The sequence below is a fragment of the Arachis duranensis genome, chromosome 3 (assembly GCF_000817695.3).
Source record: "Arachis duranensis cultivar V14167 chromosome 3, aradu.V14167.gnm2.J7QH, whole genome shotgun sequence".
In the NCBI taxonomy this organism is placed as follows: domain Eukaryota; kingdom Viridiplantae; phylum Streptophyta; class Magnoliopsida; order Fabales; family Fabaceae; genus Arachis; species Arachis duranensis.
In genome coordinates, this window is record NC_029774.3 from 27363970 (window position 1) to 27381016 (window position 17047).

General features: G+C 35.1%; 1 protein-coding gene across 1 annotated transcript; it reads right to left on the bottom strand.

The window, feature by feature from the left end:
• Positions 1–9614: 9614 nt before the first annotated feature.
• On the bottom strand, positions 9615–10631 carry LOC107478354 (protein FAR1-RELATED SEQUENCE 5-like). Its single transcript, XM_016098496.1, has one exon. The coding sequence runs from the start codon at positions 10629–10631 to the stop codon at positions 9615–9617; it is 1017 nt and encodes a 338-aa protein (XP_015953982.1).
• Positions 10632–17047: the final 6416 nt, after the last annotated feature.

The following is a 17047-nucleotide window of genomic DNA, read 5'->3' on the forward strand; positions in this document are numbered from 1 at the left end:
GTGTTTAAGTTTTAATTTTATTCGTGGGCCCTAAAGGTGTTGTTAGGAAAAAAATCTTTTTTAAAACGTCAATAATTATTACACTATGACCAAAAATGACCAAAAATTATAAATGACATTTAAGTGGGCCCGTGAGAATGTACGTGTTTTGGAAATATAGTACGTTTCTTTGTTTTTCTTGACTTTTTTGAAAACCCAAAACCGGGAGAGTGCTACAACTTAAAAATAACAAAGTTAAAGAATCAAATAAACCCAGCATTCTTGAGGGAATACAATATTGTTACAATTATTTTGTTATGGCCACAAACAAATGTTAAACAAGAAGAATAGTTAAAACTCTAACAGTTAACCGGAAATTTTTTTCATGTTTAATGCTTAACATAATCCATTGTTTTCCCACATACTAATGTTGTCATATATGATACGTGCGTATAGGATCATTTGCATTCAGTAGCATTGTATTCGCATGCTGTAGCAGTCAATATCTGGTCGATACACTGCTGATAACCAAACATAGATGCAATAAAATAGAAACCAACATACACACCATAAATACAAACCATAGTATATCAAAGCTGATCACCAAATGTCAAACACATTACATCACCTAAAAATAACACATTAAGGATAACATTTTGATTAATTACACTACACAGGAAAGTTTATAGGTCTCCATAAATCTGTTAATTTGACCCCTGGTTGACAGACGATTCAGGAGAGGTCTGGGGTCGGTGTCGCTTACTAGGACCTGCCTCAGCCCCCCCACCATGTTGCCTCTTGTTTACACTGTAGTTGAGTTGAAAAAAACTTAGGTAGAAAACATGAAAACATGAGAAATTATACCAGAAAATAATGGTACATTGTTACTCACCCTGACTGCTGAGTATCGTAATATTGCTGTTGTTGGATCCGGCGGTTATTCCTCAGGAACATCTCGGTCTGGTAGACTCTAAGTTGGGCTTCTTTGTTGAAGTAAGCCCCGCACACCGAAGCTAAGCGTTGAATGATATAGTCAGGCAAAACCTTCGGTGCATACAGTTCATCAACAACACACGGAGGTTCATCTTTCCGGTTAATGTCCCGGACGAGCATGTAGAATACTCCCCAGCCGACGTACCTAAGCTCCACACTCAGCAAAGAACTTCTTCTGTACATGCGTCGTATCCTACCTAAATCAGCTCCCTTTATCCAGAACCTATTACCTTCTTGCTTGGGTGTGATGTGGAGGCAATTGTCTTGAGTGTCAACCAAATAAAGATCAGTGGTACTGTACCACTTGAAGAGATGCACAATATTAGATGGGAATTCAACATCATCCTGTGGCGGAACAAGACAAAACCATGGTAACTTAGTTTTCCAAACGTTTTTTAACAGAATCATAACAACAAAAGAAGGCAAAATTGTGGATATACGTACATCTGTTGCAAAGAGCCCAAACACATAGAACTGGTTGTACAATTGTTGAATGTTCCTTAATGCATTAACATACCTAAACCAACATGTAGAAACAACAACGAATAAAACAGAGTGGCCCGAAACCATAAAAGAAGGGAGCAGCCAAACATTTTGTCACTCTTTATTTAATTAATCAATGCATTCAGTTATTTCAATATGCTCCATTTAATTCTTTACAGAATCGGCTGCTATCAGACGAGGTGGCAAAATTTAAAGAAGATGCTTACCGGAATCCAGACTCCATTCTAGATTAATGACTTCAACGATTGCTGTGGTTGAAGGGAGGGAGATGCCAACGATGTTTTCAGACGAACAATAGTTGGTTAATGAACGTAGCTTTTTTTCTTCTTCAGTTACTTTGCTATGTGACTATGTTAGTTGAGAATTTATTAATCCTTTTAATGTAAAATTAATCCAAACGTCGAATCAGTGGTAGAGGGTACTTATTATTAGCCAACTCTGTGTTATCCGGAATTTTGGAAAACGTTACGTATAATTGATTATCAAATATATAATTAATTATCAAAATGTTTTGGAAATGTGTCGTTTATAAATGTGCACAGATTTTTTTTTTAATTTTATGTAGTTTAATAATTTTCGTTGAAGAATCTAAATATAAACGATAATAGTTACGAGATAGTTAGTCACAGGCATGTTAAAAAAGAAAAAAAGATACCCAATAATCAGGTTATGTAAAAAACTAAATTTAATTTTAAAAATTTTAAAACGTTAGTTTCGAGTTTCTAGCGGTTTTGATTTAATCTAGCATTAATTTCGGTAGTATCAATTGTTGAAGAATTTAATTTTCAAAGGAAATAGTAGTAGTTACGTATAAACCGACTTATTAAATTAATGCGGTTAATAGCAATCAATTAATAATTGATTTTTTCCTAGGTTTTTTTTTTCGAGTTAAATTATACGTTATTTAGTATTTCGTTGAAAACGAACTTCGAAGGAGAGGGATTTACGGGGAGTTATTGGGACAGAACAGAATATTTGTTGGAGATTATCGAAAACCACAACGTTTAAGTAGCTGAATAAATTACTCACTAAATTTTTTTGGTAAAAACGCCGCGTTTTTAACCCCTCATTTTTTTACTTTATATATTCTTTTGATTCACAAGCGTGTAACATAAGTATCCTTCTGTAATCACTATTCACCTTCCATCTTCTTTTAAAAGAAAAACCCTTAAAGCAACCCCAACATAACACAGAATACACTGCTGAAGGCATCGACTCCAACAGCTTCGTCTCGGAGAATATGTCAATCAAGGTGAAACTCTATCCTAACTCTTATCCTGATAGTGGTCTTTAGTTTATCATCATCTGCATTTAGTGTCAATGTACTAAAAATGCAATCGTAGTAAAATCAAATTAAGATGGTTAGAGCATTTTTTAAATGATTGGGGGAATGATTTGGGTTTCTGATTTGATCGTCTGAAAAGGATTTTATGCATTTAGGTTTGATTAAGATTGTTCTGCTAAAGATTTAATAGATCACGACAGTAAACGATTACAACAAAATATAGTTGCACTGTGTGTGGAAAAATTGAACCACTTAGTTTCCAATTTCAAATACATGCATGTGTGTTGATTCTAAATCAGAAGCTTCTACTGTATGGGTTTTTTTAAATGAACTCTGACCTTGTTCCTTTCTGAACTTGGCATCTGTGTGACACTTGCCATAGACGACGACTTCGAAGGACAAGGGTAAGAGAGTCCAAGAGATTGATAACGGTACGACACAAAGCTACAAGATGAGGTTTCTGAAGCCAATAATAAGGCCTTCAATGTTCAAACTGGTAACTAACATCCGTTTCCTTAACACCTCTTAATTTTAGAGTTTTTGCAATGCTATCGATGTTTTGACAGAACTTCACCATTTTGTAACAGTCATTACCTATAACTCCCGATGAGCTACCAAACCGTACCCCCTACATGGACCTCGTTGTGCCTGACGAAAGGAATAACCCATGTCGGTGCTTCTGGACGCAGCTCCAAAGTGGCAAAATTGCATTGACTCGAGGCTGGGAGGAGTTCTATCAGATGTACAAAATCAATCTGGACTCCATGCTATATTTCACACACAAAGGAAACTCCAATTTCCAAGTCAGGATTTTTGATTTTGGTGGCATTGAGAACTCGTACCAACTCCGTGATCCTGAAGAGCCACCATATATAAGGACTGGTAATTATGAAATTGCAAAGTGCATCAACATCCCTCCATCAGCCAGTGCTAGAGCGGTTGCCGCAAAGGTCAAAAGCAAGTGGCCTTTCTTTGTGATGGACCTAACTGCTCGAATGATGTCGTCGCGATTATTGGTAAGCGTTAAGTTGTTAAGACATTTTGGTTGGAATGTTGTTTTACTGAAGTAGGCGTTAAAGTAGATAATACTAACTGAAATTTCTTGTGTTATAATCAGCCGAACGTCCCTCATCTCAGTCACTTCACTGGTCAGAGACACCCTGTCATCCTCACACATGGCCACATACAGGTCGAAGCTACATATACAAGGTATAGTGGAAAAAAGGATGGTAGCTTCGGCGTTATTTCTGGAGGATGGGAGAACTTTGCTTCATTGTGCAACTTCAAGCCAGGTGGCGTGGGTGTCTTCGAGGTGATATCAACGGAGCCAGTGACGATCATCCAGGTCCGATGCAGATAGGATGCAGAAGGATGAGTGACTGAAGGCGCTTAGCCCCTGTGTTTGACCTCAGTTTCAAAATATATCATGTAACGACTTTTCCATTAGGTTTAGAAAGTATTATATGTGTCTTGTTTGTTGAACAGTTATAATGACTTTTTTTTTGGTGTTATGAAATTGAAAACAACTTTTGGTAGTAACCCTAAAACAGAATCGCATTCGCAAATGTTATATTTTTCTGCTTGTTTTTTAATTGACTTTTCTATTTTAACTGTCTTGGACAGAAATTAGTTTTTCAAGTACAAATGGCAGAGTTGCCTTAATTTTTTTTTTATTTTGAAGCATAGCCAGAATAAATGTTTGATGGCCTTTACAAAAAAGTATAAAAAAAATCTGGCCCAATTGGCAAGGAAGAAAACAAAACCTCGTATTTTTGTATGTGAAACTCTCTTTATATGTTGGGTTTTAAATTTACAATGTAAAGGGTTTTTTTTTTAAAAAATTGGTTTAGTTTCACCTCAAAATGTTAAAGAAAAAAAAGTTCATCGAGAAACATGAAAACACCGGTAATGTTTGAATGAAGCCGTATGTCAACAGTTATTTTTTTTTTAACTTGGTTTAACGAAAAATGTTTTTCTTTTTGACACATGAACAGAATAGTAAAAACTTAATTCGGCCCAATCAATGAGTAAAATAGCCCAACCGTAGTTTATTTTAATCTCTCAAGGGTGGGTAATTTATTGTTGTTGGGCTTGGATCTCAGTTGGGTCACTGGTCTACGTGGAGTGTCTGCCTTTTTTTTAATTATTTTGCAGGTCCAGCGCATAGATAAGAAGAGGTGGATCTGGAAGAGAAGAACGAGAACCACAAATTGCCGATCCTAATGAGATAAGACTTTATCCACATCCAATATCACTCTATCCAACACCAAGCGAGGGTTCTACAAATGGGCAGATTGTCTTCAACCCCATCAACGCTCGTTCGGCTGAGGTTTTCCCTAATTTCACAAATCGTCACAATTAGCGGTAGTATCATGGATGCCCTGTATCGACTCACAGGATGGGTTGTTTCTCGCTAAATCAAAGTGGCTCTTTCGTCGATACGATGGTAAGTTCTTCTCGATTTATGGAATAATTTGTGAATTCATTATATTAGGTTGTGTAGTTGGAGATGATTTTGTTGGAACATGGTTGTTAATGTATATAATTGATTTGATGAATGACTTATTGAGTGTTTTATACCTGATGTGTCTCTTTGGGATTTCAGATTGTGTTCGGGAAGCAGTGTTCTTTCCAAGTGTTGCTGGGTGGACTTTTGTGATCCAAGATGCACGTTGGTCGATGAAATTGACAGCCATGGGGTTGCCGTCGCCGTTCGGATGCTGGAAACTGCAGTCACATGTGAAGCCACTCAATAACCGAACCCAAAGTAGCCAACAAATCTGACTATGAAGGTAAGACAATGCCGTGATGGTTGTAATGTGAATAAAATTTTAAGGGTTACTTGGTTAGGCTCTTTTAAGACAATGTTGTCGGAGACAATATTGTCGGAGATATCAGCGGGTGACGGGAAAAAGTTTTGACTGAGAAAAAATATAGATGCTCGTGTTTGTTTGAATGAAAGTTGGTATGGAGTTGTTGGTTTCTTAGCGCTGAGGCATGGGTATTTTGTTGTTTTTTTGTACACTGGTTAATCCATGATGAATTCCTTATGACACTACTGAGTGAATAGATGATTGAATTTTCGAGGTTGATCGGTTTCCATCACGAGCACCGGATGTGGGAAATGATTTTCCGTATCACTTCCTGCTGGTCGTTATGAAAACATTTCAAACTTGACTAGTCAAACTTTGCATCACTCAAAGTGGATCACAATTAATTCGTATAAGGATTTAGCATGTACTTGAAAACCACAAAATATCCATGTTTTAGTGCTAAGAACTCAGGAAGTGCATACCAACCTTCATTTAACCAAACACTATCATCTACATTCCTCCGTCTGACTTTCATTCCATCACCCGTTGGTAGCTTCGACAAAATTGGAGTTGATACTCATTCCCACTTAGCCGAACAAGGAACGTCTTCTGTAGTCGGCTTGACACACTAAATTAAAGTTCGACAACATGTCATCGGCTACAGACCTCGATAATACTGCCTTGGCTTTTGTCTTGAGTAATTCATAATTTTCATACGTAGCGGAACTCCATATATGTTTCACGAACAGTTGTACTTACGACCGCGGTACCTTTTCCACATAATTATGCACGGAAGAAAAAAGCAAAATATTAACTAACCATATCTCATCTCAATGCACGACGAGGATGCGCGAAGGGAACAGATGACGTTGCTTCTCCCCCAAGAGATCAGGAAGATGGTGAAAATGAGAAGTACCATTCCCAAACCAACTTAGGCACTTGTGCTGCGGCACCGATTCATTTTCCCACGGAAGAAATCCGTCTAGAGGTAAAAAAAAAAGATGCTTCTTGTTGTAATTTAGAGTACAAGTGTCTCGGATGGTGTTTGGGCGCATGCAGTAGAGCTATTAAAATAATCTGATTAATGTATGGTTGGTCCATGTGATGTATTTCTTTGGATTTATATACTTATATTTAACATATGCTGTTGTTGTGTATGTAGGTCGAACACTGGGAAAGGAAATTGATGAAGAACCTAGAACCCAAAGGCTAAAGGGTAACTAGCAGTTTCGTGGATCCTTTTTTTTATGTTTACTGAATTAATTGATTTTTTTGATTCATCTAATGTGTATAGTTGTCGTGATGAGTTTTCTTAATATCAGGTCATAATAGTAAACAATGTTACGGATGCTGGATGACTACATTCTAGAAATATTCAAGCTCTCAATGCCAGGAAGGAAAACCCTGCCTGTCAAAGTAAAATAATGCCGTAGTCAAGTAGTTGAGAACATAGAAAGAGTCGTTATTGTACAACTTAAAGGACATGTCCGCAGTGTTTCAAACATTTATTGTTTCTAGTGTTAAATTCAGTCAGTATGTTAGACTCTAACAACCTCAAAATGTTATTGAACCTAACAATCGAAACTATTATATGAGCGAATAAAAATGTGTTTCTGTTTACGAATTATCTGCTTCGTATATCTATATATATATTTCAAACTGCTTTCATACGCAGTGTGCCATTTTCCCTTAAATAAAATTTCCAATGAATACAGGAAATCCATAATAACAAAGTAGATTCACAAACTCAACGTTACAAAAGAGATTCGTAACCATCTAAGAACAATTCAACCTTGGAGACTACAACCCATTCAATCAAATAATTTGGTTGGTAAATCAAATGCAATAAGAAAGGAAAAAAATTCAATTAACACAGCTCTGTTTTTTCAACTGTATTGCATAACCACAATGGTAGGAAATCCTTACTCCAAATGCAACCACAATAAACTTCAACTAAAATACAGCAATGTAAGCAAAACACATGCATATTCATTATTGTCATCATAATGGACTAAGTAGGGAAAAAAATCAATTTACACAACTCTAATTGATCAACTGAATTGCATAATCACAATGGTTGCAAATCGTTACCCAAAAGTCTACCGCAATTTATTGCAACAAGAACACAGCACTGTTCATACTTAACGTAAATAACTACAACTATAAAACTCCTCAATCCCAAGCAGTGAGTAATACATTGCGGTCAGTAAATCAGGATAGATCATGCTTTTAGAACCAATTATACTTGCATTGCACTAAATTCAGAAGACTAATTCCTTGAAATGGTCAAAGTGTCCTGTGCATCGACGCGAACAATGCCATGTACGATCCTTGTTTGTTGCCACAAGGCAGTGACAATGTTAACGGATCTCGGACATCGATCTGCACATGTCCTGTGTCACATTTATCATCAACGACATCATTAACGCATTCATCGTTCTTGAATGAATGTCTCTTGTCCTGCTGTGACTCCTTCACCTGCTGATAACATCATAATCCCCAATCAGAAACTATAATCATGCATAAAACCATAATGGTCATTAATCGCAAAGTGGTTAAGAGGAGTTTTACGCATCACACCTGTGTTAACGAGTAGAGATTTTTATTGAAAACACCATTCGTGGACGCGATGTCAATGGATTCGCTGCTTTCATGGAGGCTCCGCTGTTTTATAAATTTTTTTTTTTAGACAAGAAGTCCGAGATCATCATTAATTTACCCAGTTCATGACACGGAAATTAGATGTTTATATTCAAAAAAATTACCTCAACAAAAGTGTTGTCTTTACCCTTCCGGTTCCTCATACCCGTCGCCGTAAACTTCCTTGTTCCACCCTTTTTAAAACGCTGCCCAAACAGAGGAGCATTCACATAGTTTAATGGTCTTTAAAGGGACACACACCGAACAAGATTTTCACAGCAGGAGCCTATTTCGAATAAACAGATCGTACCTTGGTATTAGGTCCTGAGTAGTGTTCGGACTTAATTGAGAACGACCTCGAAGAATTAGCAACCCTCTCTGGACTAAAACTTGAGTCCTTGGCTGATGCATTGCCGTATGATCGATCGCGATGGTTACCTTCCACACTATGCTGCATCAGATCTGGACAGCGCTTGTAGTAATGACCGTACTTGTGGCAATTAGAGCATGCTCTCTTCTTCCTCCAAGCAGACCTCTTGGAAGGGGCTCCTTTGCTTTTGACAACGAATGGATCGTTGATGCCTTCCACGTTAACATTAGGAGTTGACTTGCTTTGTTTGCGTGATTGCAGGCGGATAACTAAATTGACAAGTTCAGACTGGACTTCATCAAAGTCTGCAAGATCCTTGCAAGCAATATCACACAGCTTGTTGCAATTCGATGCCAATGCTCCAACTCAAAACTTTAAGACGCTTTCGATGTCATCATTCACATGCATTTCTGTGCTAATAAATTCGTTCTTTGCATTCTTTGTCCACCTTTTGTATATCAACGAATCTGGAAACTCAAGTATGTTTTCGAACTTCATGGCACAGAAGATATGACTACAGGGAATACCACGTGATTCAAACAGCTTGCACGAGCACGAGAACAGATTCTTACCTCTATCGACTTCCACCCGGCGATCTTTGGCCGGGTCTCCCAGAGCAGTCACACTGAACTCTACCTTGTCCAAGGTTGTGCTTAGTACCATTATATTCAAAGCCCCTGCCCTCTGAATCTCATTACGAATTTCCTTGAAAATGTTTCGCGTGAAATAACATGATGCAGATCTTTCATATACCTCCAACGAGGTAATCATCAATGGCTCTGAGCATTGAGACTTATAGTCAGCTATTAAGTCGTTGTTTCTATACTCCTTTAAGGCCCTATCCAGGTTATGCATGAAGTCAATGAGGGTGTTCTTGCGATTAACATAAAATCTGATGAGAGAATTTATACCTTCACACTGTGATGTCGTCCTTATGTAACCGAAAAACTTATCCCGGAGGAAACAATGGGACCACATCTCACGAGTTTCGTACGTCTTCTCCATCCAGGTACTACCAACAAGGTTGTGCTTATCCAAAATGGCTGAACAACCACTTATACGTCTCTGTGGTTTCGTCGGATAGTAGGCCGGAGCCGAAGATAACAGTCTGCCCGTGATGATTGCATCCAGAGAAAATGACCAAAGGCTTGTTGTATTTATTCTTCTTGTAGGTTGAATCAAAGGCAACAATATCTCCAAAGCAGTGATAGTCGATAATTGACTGCCCATCTGCCCAAAAAATATGCTCCAGCCTTTTGTCACTAGTGAACGTATACTTTCCAAAGAACAGCGGATCGTTGTTTGACTTGCCAATCAAATAGTTTATTGCCGCATTGGCATCCCCGTTTTTAACTTTTGCCCGACGATAGCGATCGATGTGGTTGTACAAATCTTTCCGTGTGAAGCCAGCATGACGATATCCACCCTTCTGGAATGCAATATACCCCATAATATGGCAACTCTTGACACCAAAATTATGAAGATTTTCCACTTGGACTCTATCAGTCACAGTGAGACGACGATTGGCCGATACCATATGCGCAAATTGGGGTGGCGTCAGATCGTGGTTGTGAGATTCCACAAAACATGATACCTTCCATCTACCGCAGCCGTAGTCAAGCTTTACCCTAAGCCGAGCTGGACACTTGGTTCGCGTTAGCGACCTTGCCTCCCTTGATCTATCATCCATATCAAGATACCTCATATTTCTCCAGCTCTCTTTGTTGCAAACAAGTTGCCTGCTAATAATTCTACCTTGATTATCCCTAACCACGTCGTCCTTCCTCATTACAAATCTATGCCAACAAGAATAAGCGTTATAAAACTGGCAGGCCTCATCCTCTGTCCTAAACTCCAGGTTCCAAATATCCTCCACCATTAGATCTGCTATTCTTTTTACACCACAAACTTCTTCACTCTTGCTAGTAGAATCCAGTGAATCCACATCGTCGTCTTCAGCATTGTCTTCTGCATTCGGTTGATAATCGAAATCATCACCCAAATCATTATCAGAATCATTCTTCACATCATCCTCGTTTATGGACATAATTTAACCCCTGCCATAATTTTACCCAAAAATGTCAATAAACGGAGCCAATGGCAACAACGAAGGGAAGCTAAAATAAGCTGCATGTAAAATTAAATGAACCAAATCCAATTAAACTAACCCAATTTAATTTCAATTCCCCAAACCTAGCCACAGCATAGAACTAGATAATGTAGCTTAATTTCCAAATTCAAGGATAGCAACCCAACACCCTAAACAGAGAACCATTAAAAAGGCATAGACTATCATCCAAATTGAACTAATCTGGACATACCTTGATGACAAGCAGAGGTTGAGCTTCGGCGGATAAAAAATGCACTGTCGGAGTCGGAGGGAGGTGACCTTTACCTAATCCGACGCACCTAATTCAAAGGCAGCCGAAAATTGATTGTTAGTAAACTAGCTTCCAGCAGCCACAGCTTCGGATCTAGCAGAAGTTCTGCTACAAATTTCTCTATCAGAGCCACATCAGTTTAGCGTTCGCCCTCTCCTCAGTTGACGTCGACGCTAATCCGACGAAAGCAGAGTACCAGTTCCGGAACCTGTTACTCGAAGGATATCATTCTTGCTAAATGGACGCTGGGTATAGAACGAAGGTGAAAAAATCAAACAGGGTTCGGTAGTGGGTTCTAGGATAACAAATTTCAGGGTTCGGTACTGGGTATAGAACGAAGGCGGAAAAACCACCAGGCAGTGGGTTCTATGCGTTTTCCAGGAAGTGAAACATGAATTAAAGGCTTTTGAGATATGCATGTTGAATTTCAGAAAGTGATGGATGGTATTTTATAAAATGAAAAACAAGTTAGAGATTATAAATTATAATTATAAATGTTCCCCAATACACTATATAGTATATGTATACAATAATTAATGTAGTATTTGTTATAGTATATGTTCATTAAAGGCTTTTGCTATTATCAATGAATGTATTAATGCAAGGTTGAAAATTTTTTTGATCAATGGCTGAGATAAAGACACATGTGCAAGGGTAACTTACCCACAAAATTGCCATGGGTTTGGAAGAATTCACCAATTTTAAATTGCTCTAACTTCCTGATTGACGACCCTTTTTGTTTCCTTCCTTTATTTTATATTTCATGACTCCCAAAAACCACTGCTGCAAAATAAAATTGATGATGATCAGTGATAACATGGTGTCACGACATCGCACTAGCCTTGAACTATTTCATCAAAATGCAGAAGTTGACAATTTTATTAGAGAAAAAATTGAATGTTTTTAAATCTATTTATTTATTATGTGAGTTTAAAAATAATGTGTAATTTTGATGCACTATCATTTAGCCGTTATTCAATTATATTTATGTATTAAACAATTTTTTAGACAATAAATAAAATAATAATTAGGTCTTTTGAAAATTTTGTCTTTGAATTAATTAATTTTTTTTAAAATACTAATTACATTCTCCAGAATAATAGATATTATTAAACTTTTTATATCTTTTCGTCGGCTTATATAATGAAACGGAACAAAGTTGTTTAGGTGTTCTGTCACGTGCATCGACATTACTGTTGTTGCCACATCTCCAGTTGGACAGCGTCGTTTTTAAATATCTCTTTTCTCATATGTTTTTAAAGCAATGATGTGGTTTGATTCTAATACTACTAATTTAAAAGTTGATTTGTACTCTAATTTTGGAGACTCAAAAATCAATGTTTTAAGAGAACACAAAATATAAAACAAAAAATGTGAGAAGTTCTATGGACATTTTATTTAAAAATTGAATGTTTTAAATATATTTATTTAGTTATTATGTGTGTTTAAAAATAGAATTTAATTTTAATATTCTGTTTACAGATCATTTAATCATATTTGGGTTTTAAATGATTTTTAGATAATGAATTTAAAAATCAATTATATTTGTTGATAATGAGTTTAGGTAAAACTCTTCTAATATTACCGGTATATAAAAATTAAATTATTAAAACTAATTATAATCATTCACTTTGATCTTTTATTATTTTTGTTATAAATCAAGTAGAATGATTTTAGTTACTATTAGACAATGCATTAAACGTATTTTAGAGATGTATAAATTTTTTTTGGTTCGTAGGTTTTTTTGATGTGTTGTTATTTGTAAACTAGAAAATTATCAAGTAAAATTATGTCTTTTTGATGTGTTGTTATTTTAGACACGGAATATGAAGATATATGAATTTTAAATTTTTATAAGCAGTAGACATATTATATATATAATATAAAATATTTTTAAATAAATTATAAATATTTTAATATTTTATTAATATTAAAATATAAATTGATTTTTTAAATTTTATTAATATTTTTTTAATTATATAAAATATTTAAAGTATTTTTTGTTTTAATAAATAATAATATATACTATTTTTAAAATTATTTTAAAAATATATGTTAAAAATAAAATTGAATATATTGAGATAGTATTTAAGTATATCCAAGCATATTTAAAAAATAATTTTTTTATTAAAATACAATTAAATATAAAAAATAAATGTATTAGACTAATATTAATAAATATCGAATGTAAAATGTGTCTAAAAATTGACCTCAAGCTTCATAAATAAAAAAAATTGAAAATTAATCTTCATCAAAACTTAGTGTGTGCAATATATTGTGAAATTTTGGTTTAATCCCTGAGAATTATCTAAACCAGTATTGTTAAAAAATTTATATTTTAGGTATCAAAACAAAAAATCAGAATATGCATATTTATTTATATCGCTATGTTAACTTTTCATATTTCGACAATATTTCTTTCTATCTTTACGTTAGCAATTTTAACTTCTTTTAGAAAATTTGGATCCTCTAAAGTTTGAATTTTACTTTAGAGAATAAAGTATGATCTTTTTATCTTTAAATAATTTCTTTTTTATATTTATTCTTGATCCCACCTATGAAATTAATGGTGAAAGATCACACTTTATTCTCTAAAATGAAATTCAAAACTTTAGAAAATTCAAATTCCTTTTAAATACTATGCATAATCATTTTTTGACAAAGAAAATGATTACTACTAAATCACTCAATATTTTATATTTATTTTTTTTAAAGTGACGATAATAAAATTTCCATTTAAGAAGGTAAGTATACTACTCAAATATTTTATGCAAAAATACTATGTACATAATAAAAATCAATTATATATATATATATTATTTAATTTATTTTTAGTTTATATTTTATATTTTATAACTTTTATTTACATCTAATATTATCATATCTCATGCATGATGTATACTAGTTTTTTTTTTATTGTTTTTTGTTTTCATATGTAATAATAGTTATAGATTAAGATGCATTTGATACAACCAATAATCTCGTCCATATTATGATTACTATTTTCAATTACAATTTTACTACGTTACTAATAATATTTCTGTCAATATCTACCAACTCTTATTTAAAAGTGTGTTTAATGGAAGTGTCTTTATAGATGTGTCTAATAAAAATATTTTTTTTATAACTGTGTTTAATAGAAATATCTTTATAAATATATTTTTTAGATATGTCTCTTTATATATATTTTTAAAATATAATAATTAATCATTATTAGTAATAAATTGACAAATAATATATTGGTACCTTATACTTTTACTTTCAATTATTATTATTCGGATCCATTCAGCAATTAGCACCAACATAATGGCCGTTTATCGTGTCTGACTTTTGAATTTGTACTCTATAGAATATAATACTGGGATCAAGACGGCTGCACGTGGGAAAAGCCCAACATGCCCAAAGGGAGCGAGGGGCTGCCTAGATTTTTGGTTTGCCTCCTAACCAATAAACCAGTGAACATAAGATATTAGTTAACTAACACCCAAAGGAAAGAGGCAATAATTTAGAAATTCTTTTGAATAGCCCCCGGCGGCCGAAAAGTAGAGTGAACTATCGATCTTTGTCATTTTTTAGAATGATAACATAATTTTTTACAATAAAAACGATTTATTTAGTTTTTATTCTTTATTTTTGTAACCTAATATAATTTTTATAGGTATTTTTTTGTTAACTTTAAATAAAAAATATTGACGTGTCAGATTCAGAAGTAGACAAAAACTTAATTGTTTCTATATTCAAATTAGTTAAGAATTTATTTATCTTTATTCTTTAAATAATATTTTTTTAAATTATTTTTTAATATTATATTAATATTTTTCAATATTTTATTAAATATATAGTATAATAGATACAAACTAATTAATAAATTATTCAAATTTAAAAATCATTTATTATGAAACTAAGTAAATAATTCTCAAATATAATTTTTAAATACATAAATAATAAACATTAAAATTCAGTTAATACGTTAATAATAATAACCCTATGATCCTGTAATAATGTAACACGTAGCAGTTGACTATCAAATTCAATCACATGACTCCGAATTTGAAGGACAATAACTTTTTTTTATTGGTAAACTAACGGTAACTCTTCTAATCAAGATGGTAATTATGAGTGTGTGCATTTAGTTTTTTTGTTATTTTTTATTTTTTATTTTTGTTTTGAACTATGCATTTAAACCCTACCAAAAACCCACTAAGACCCGCCCGCCCCGAACCCATTCCTACCAGATCCTACATTGCTGCTAGGTCCCCCTGACCAATGAAGAACTGCTAACAAACTCCATGGCTGTCACACCTTATGAGAATTGCTAGTGATATTCCCCCCCCCAATGGCGCTAATCAGAACAATGAGACCACTTCTGCTCTAATGAATATGCTCGAGGATGGGTCAAGTCACAAGGATTTCAATCGGATTCTTCCGTCAAATTCTCTTCCGCCGCCTGCCGTACCACGCTTTTCTCTTTCTCTTGTGGTGTATTTGCCTGCCGTACCACGCCTTTCACTTTCTCTTGTGGTGTATTTCTAAGTTTCTTTTGGTCCAGAATTTGACTAATGAATTCAAACAAGAAGACGTGGATCTAAATATATAATTCTTATTTTCAAAAACCAAGTTTACTACTAACAAAAATAATAAAGAATAAAGTAATGATTTTTTAGCTACCTTTAACCTTCTTCATCCCTGTTTAACCGTCTTCACTTAATATAAACATTCAATTAAACTTGTGCAAAAATAAATGAATCTTAGCCCAAACATAGAAACCACAAAAATTTAACAAACAACATAAAAAACTAGCCCAAAGGCATTTTGAAACAAAAAAAAAACCCAAAAAAATAAAGTGACACTAACACATATTCATCTTCAACCTATTCGTGCCATTGCCACAACCTGAAACCTCGTACCAACGCCATCTGCAACTACGATTTCCTACTGACACAACATAAACTCTATGGACGCAGACCAAGAACTAATGCCTGTTGTACACGGATTTAATCTGACCTTTTTGATCAGTTTCTTCCTCCATACCCAAAGGATGAACATCACATCAGGTTCCACAATAACCACAGCCTACAACGAAGACATCCACACCGTTCCAAAACATAACCAATGTTATGCTTTCTCCACTTTGAACCTACTGCATCGATGGAGGTTAAATTCCGACGTATCGCCGACCGGCACAAAACCCACCCAATTTCCTCCCAAAATGATTGCACCAATTGACATTCATATCCCTAGCATATCATGTATATCCAACACAACTCCTGCAATAACCAAAAAATAATTTACTGGCTTAATGTGTTAGTCACACTTTAATGATATGAATGCACAATCCACGTGTCATAATGTCATTGTAGGGTCAGCTCATAGCCATTTGTAACCACCAACAATAAGGCCACCAGAGATGTGGCCTATATATATATATATTGTTCATACCCTGGCCCAACGATAAAGGCCCAGGTCCAAATAAAAGGCCTAATCTGAAGGATTAAGCCTAGCTAAGTACCGACCTTCACATAAGAAGTCGGTATTAACCACGACTTGGTCTGAAGAAGTCGGATGTGAGATTAGCTGGCAGATAAACACTCATTCGAATGAGTAACCGCCCCTGAAATCTCTCTAACCACTTCATAAAGCCATATCTTAACCTCCCCAAGATAATGGGGGCGGTTAACACCCTAAAGATACGGCACTACTCCAACGGTGGTTATTGGCTCACCACTATAAATACACTGACACCTCTCAGGTATATCTAAGCCCAATACTCTCTAGACCTGCTTACACTCTTGCTAACTTTGGCATCGGAGTGTCTTTGCAGGTACCACCCCCCATTCACTCACGTGTGTAAGTCGGAAGGAGGCTCCAGCGTACAAACCAACTCGGAGCTCACCATCTTTCGGACATTGGGCCAATCCACGTCATCTATTCTATTAATCTCCGGTTACCCACCGTAACATTGGCGCCGTTGCCGGGGACCCGAGAGATCATCCATTGATGGCGGACAGATCCCACGAAGAAGGCCATGCGGAAACAGATTCCGAACAAGAGAATCTGGACACAGGTAATAACAATGTGGACT